We start from the raw sequence: 6000 nt of genomic DNA, 5'->3' as shown, positions 1-6000 counted from the left end.
GTTCTTAATTTAGGAAAACTATTTAAATATTATTTTCCTTTAATTATAGGAATCTTACATATAGATCAATTAAATTATATGTTAAGTTATATTTTATATTAATATGTCTTTAGTCCACTTAGAAATTTGTATCACTATTTATTATCTATTTATATATAACAATTTGATGGAATCAATTTACTACTTCCGTCTTTATATTTTAAGGACAAAATAAGTCTAGGATCTCCTATGTTTATTATAACACTGTAAGTCATTTTGTACATGCTACAAAAATATTATGAATATTTACTATTTCTATATTTAATTTCTTTTTTTTAATATTACGAATTCTGTAAATGTAGTAACATTATGTGTTAAATTATATACCCGAAAAAAATTTCATACGTATAATTTATTAACAGTTTTATACTTGAATTATTGCCTTATATTCATTAGACCACCAATGCACATCATTTCACAAATTATTTCTAAATTAATTAATTTCTAATTATAATTTTGTGTATTTTATATTGTTACCAGTAGTTTATGTTTATACAAAGGATAACAAATGATCTTTTATGATTGATGTTTTTACCTCGTAGATTTAAATTCGAAAATGTTACTAATATATAATAAGTTTTTGCTTAATTGAATTACTTTTAAACTCCATTAAGATACTTAATTCCTGTTTTACTCATTTTTTTTTTCCTTTTTAAAAAAAAATAAAATTACGTGTACTATCAGTACTCAGGTATTTAGTATACAATACCATGTAATTCAATTTACCATTTACTTCTTATTTTTTTACAAGTTCGAATTTTGATTATATCCTATATGGTACAAATAATCGTTCACGTTTTCCTCATCAGATTTAGTTGTTATGTTATTTTTCTTTTCTTTTCTTTTTTTTTTATTGTTTTTTTTATCAATTTCTTCTTTTATTTGGGGTTGTTCATATTGTAGTACTCCCATTTGTGATTGTCCATATTGTGACATATCCACATCAGGCTTCCCATATTGCACCATTCCAATTTGAGGTTGTTCATATTGTAGTACTCCCATTTGTGATTGTTCATATTGTGACATATCCACTTCAGGATGCCCATATTGCACCATTCCAATTTGAGGTTGTTCATATTGTAGTACTCCCATTTGTGATTGTTCATATTGTGACATATCCACTTCAGGCTGCCCATATTGCACCATTCCAATTTGAGGTTGTTCATATTGTAGTACTCCCATTTGAGGTTGTTCATATTGTAGTAATCCCATTTGTGGTTGTTCATATTGTGACATATCCACTTGAGGTTGCCCATATTGCACCATTCCAATTTGAGATTGTTCATTTTGTTGCACTCCCATTTGAGAATACATCTGAGCATACGGCATTGATGTTTGACACATTTGTGGATAAGACATTGATGTTTGACACATTTGAGCATAATCCATTGGCGTTTGATATGCTTGAGCATAATCCATTGGCGTTTGATATGCTTGAGTATAATCCATTGTTGTTTGACACATTTGAGCATATTGCATAGGAGTTTGATACATTTGAGCATATTGCATAGGAGTTTGATACATTAAATTTTTAAAAAATTGTTGTTTAAGCCTTTGTCGTTGTAACCTATGTTTTTTGCTCTTTTTTTCTGCTTCATCTTCTTCGTCTTCTTCTTCGTCTTCTTCTTCTTCTTCTTCTTCATCATCACTGTCATCTTTTTTTTTCTTTTTTTTCTTCTTTTTCCTTTTCTTAGAACTTTTTTTGTCCCCATCACTATCCTTCAAAATTCTATAAATCTAATAGAAAAAAAAAATAACAAAATGTATACTTAATACACATATTTCACAACAATTTCTTAATAATACATAACATGATTTTTTTTTGTATAAAATGTAAAATTTTGTTTAATACTTTTTTTTGTTCACCTTTTTAATAATGGTATAAATAATACTAAAAACAGATGAAAAAAGAAATAATAAGAATGCAAAAGCTACTTCTTTGTTTTCGCAAAGAATATGAGTTTTATCATTTTTAACAAGAGGACAAAGTATATATTTTTGAAGGACATTGACTGTTTCATCTCCAAGAATGATTATGGGACCTAGTATGTATCTTGCCACCGGAAGCACGGTGGTTTTAACTTTTTCTATGGATTCAGTGTCAGGTTCTACAACGCCCTCATCCTCTGACATTGTAACAACAAAATTTAATGCTGAAGCTATATGTATACTTACTATAATTTTAATGAAATTGTTCATAACCTAATTATAAGTGGGATTAAAACAAATATTAAATATGTAAGATGATAATCCATCTGGAACAAACTGATAATTACATATTTTTAATTCATTACTTGTGTTCTGCATATTTTCCATATTTCTTTAGCTAGTATGTTTTCATATTATTATGCATTCCATGTTGAATAAACCTTTTATATTTTACACAAACGTAAACACACTCGGAACTTTAATTCTTTGTAATTTCTTGTCCAATAAAATTTCAAATATTAATAAAATTATGGGAAATTTTAGCTTATTTGCATCCTCGTGTTTTATAATGATAATGCTTCGTAAAATACACAAGAATAATTTAAATAGTTACATATATTTCCTCCTTCATATGCTGAAGAATAATTTTAATATATATACGTAATTATATATTTTTTCCATGCTCAATTGAATTGTACCCTTTGTAGAGTTCCCGTTATTACTGAAAATACTAACCATCGCGTTTATGATTATTACAGCAAATCACAATGCGTTGGACAAATGCGAATGGCATCCAGTTCTGTTTTTTAATGAAAAAATAATTCTAAAATGATGTTCTAGTAATTTCTCAGGTGTATATAGTTTTGTGGAAATATATGTTTTGCTGTAACTAATTTCTTGAATAAAAGTTCGCCCACATATACATGTACATATATGTTAATTAGAGAATGTGATATTGCTTGGTAGCTAAATATATATATATCCAAGATTGTATATCATTTCTTAGCTGAGAATCGTTGCATTCAAATAAATATTATATAAAGCTTCATTTAAGCATTTTAATTAAAAGGTAATGATACCTATGACATCCTGAAGACATATAGGTTCTTCATTGTATTTTGGTATATAAGAACAATGTTTGCACTAATAATTGTGGGTAATTTACATGTCATATTTACAAAACGATTTGCGAATTGTACATATATGCATATATATAAATTGAATATGTTATTATAAATCTTTAGATTACTACAATTAAAGTTTAATTTATGGGCTTGTTATATAATATATTGATGTTTCGTCCATATTTTGCCATGTTCTCAGTTTTACAGTGAAAATAATGAAACACTGTTAAATACAATTAAATAATTTAAATGGATGATAAAATATTATATATTAAAACATCCCTGTAAATAAATACAGTTCCCATCGTTTGAAAAATGTATATGTTCCTTTGACTGCATAAATTATATTGTTGTAAATTTGTTTGATGATAAGTTCATATAAGATAAGTATAATATGGCTTATGCTGTAACTAATTTTTTTTGTACTAAAGAATATTCTACTAATGGGAAGAACTGCTATGCGCTCTATCTACACTAAGCTATTTTACTTTACTTTTTAGAGATATGTAATTCTTGAATTTTTGTATATTTATTATTTTTATATATTTTACTTACGTTAAATTATATGTTTAATTTTTTTAATATATTTTGCAATGCTTCAATTTTATGATAGTAAATGGCATATTAAAATTTCATTTATTATAATATATTTTTAGTACATATTTATCTTAATGTTACAAGTGCATGAAAATAATGGCACAAAGCTAAACTTTGTTTAGATAAGAAAAAAATATAAAATAAGAAATTACGTAACTATGCACATGTTATGTAAATTTATATATTTTAAGAAATTTACATTCTTTTTGCTTATTTTCTTCAGCTAATGTTTTTGTGCTTATATTCCTTTTTCCTTAACAATTTTTTGAACTTCACATATATCAATTATTTATTATAATTTATGCTATTTTCAATTCTTTATTATGTTTACATATATACAATAAATAAATATATATCAACGTTATTATTAAAAATATAGAAATTCCATTACATGAGAGTTACTTTTACAATAGATTATCATAGAAGGAAAGTACAAAGATTTACAATACTTTTATATTCTAATGGGGTATAACAGTTTGTGTGATTACAAATGGGGTTATATAATATACCAAATCTTTAGGCTCTCTTTTTGGAAAATAAAGTGATAGTAAGTAGCTACATAAGATGATTTATTGGGTTTTAACTTTCTATTTATTGATGTAATTAGGGATTGATATATTAAGGGTTATTTCACACGTACATATAGAGTTTATCATAAATTCTCATTTAATATAGGTGTTCTGCACAATATAATAAAAAAAAAATATAAATATAAAAAAAGACTAAAATAATTCTCTTAATTTCTGAATAATATTCCATAAACACATTGGTGTGTAAAGTATCACACTTTTTTTTTTTCTTTTTTTTAATAAACATACTAATTTTATTTAAAAATACAAGGTAACATAAATAATAACATTTTGTTAGAAAATGCAATTTTTCTTATATGTTCGTTTTTTTATTATGGGGTATTTTTTATTATTTCGGGTGTGTGCGATTTGTAAAGAAATATTTAATAACATTTATTTTGAGGACACAAAAAATTATAATTTCGTTGTATATGCTTTAACTTAATAATGTATATTTAAATAAGACTTTTGTTGAGTAATTTAATAAATTTTTTTAGTATATTTTATTTAAACTTATATTGGTATGTATATATATTTTTATATCATTTTTCATTTACATATTTTTTTATTTTCTGAAAGTTAACGATGGACTTTAGCACATAATATATACATAATAATATTTTGTGTAAACTGTTTTTTTTTTTTTTTTTTTTTTTTTATTTGTTGTCATATTGACCATGTTTCCTTAAAATTTTGGAAAAACATCATTTATTCATGGAATTCCTTTTTCACATTTATGTATGAAATAATACTGCTAACAATATATTATTTTTACACTGATTCTTCAATGGTAAGATGTCATTAAAAATATTAAATTTGTGTTATAAATAATGTTTATTCATAATCTAAGACACATAAATTTAGTATGTAATATAACAGAAAAAAAAAAAAAAAAATAATATATTATTTATTTACAAAAATGTCATCTATCAGTAGCATTAAAAAATAATTATAAATAAAAAAATACCTAGTAATAAAATATTACAAGTATATGAAAATAATAAATTAAACACACTTTGCTCATTTTTTGTTATAGAAGTCTATTCACATCATATGATGCTTAACATGTAGACAATATATATTTTGCAATCAGCTCCTTTTTTTTTTTTTTTTTTTTTCTTTGCATAACTACATCTATTAAGTTACTAAAATTTTAGATCTAATTAATCCTTTGAGACAAAATGTTGTTATAATTATCTGCATTACATTATTTCAGAATCATTTTACAATTTGTAAAAATATGCATATTATTGGTTAAGTCAAATATACAGAGTGTATGTTAATCAAAAAATTTATTTAAAAGGATTGTTGAAGTTGTTATTTATTGGTTCATGAAGCAGTAAAATGATAACTATTATGTTCGATAAAAATTATATAAAAAAGGAGGAACATATTTTTATTAATTATGGTTACAGGAAATAGTAATCATAATAGAATAGTGCTAAAAAAAGAACTCTTAATTACTAGAATCAGTTAATAACCATATCAAGTTATTGACTAGGGTTTAAACTGTGGCATCAGCATGTTTAATGTGTTATTTTTATAATTTTAATATATATACCGGAATAAATTAAATTGCGTCCATATTTGTATATGTATATTATAGTAATGCATTGCTATTATAATTGCAATGGCATACTTTATAGAATGGTCCAATGTATGTACTTACTCATTTCAGAGAAATTTTATTTTTTATTAAATACAGTGACATGTGTTACAATAACTAAGTTAAAATTGAGAAA

General features: G+C 24.2%; 1 protein-coding gene across 1 annotated transcript; it reads right to left on the bottom strand.

Moving 5' to 3' along the window:
- Window positions 1-783: 783 nt before the first annotated feature.
- On the bottom strand, window positions 784-2238 carry PGO_090040 (tryptophan-rich antigen; the record flags this gene model as incomplete). The annotated part of the gene is made up of 2 exons (XM_028687596.1): window positions 784-1776; window positions 1975-2238. The coding sequence occupies 2 exons, from the start codon at window positions 2236-2238 to the stop codon at window positions 784-786; spliced, it is 1257 nt and encodes a 418-aa protein (XP_028543397.1).
- Window positions 2239-6000: the final 3762 nt, after the last annotated feature.

The sequence above is a fragment of the Plasmodium gonderi genome (assembly GCF_002157705.1).
Source record: "Plasmodium gonderi DNA, contig: Chr09, whole genome shotgun sequence".
Classification (NCBI taxonomy): domain Eukaryota; phylum Apicomplexa; class Aconoidasida; order Haemosporida; family Plasmodiidae; genus Plasmodium; species Plasmodium gonderi.
This window is presented reverse-complemented; position numbering and strand designations above follow the sequence as displayed.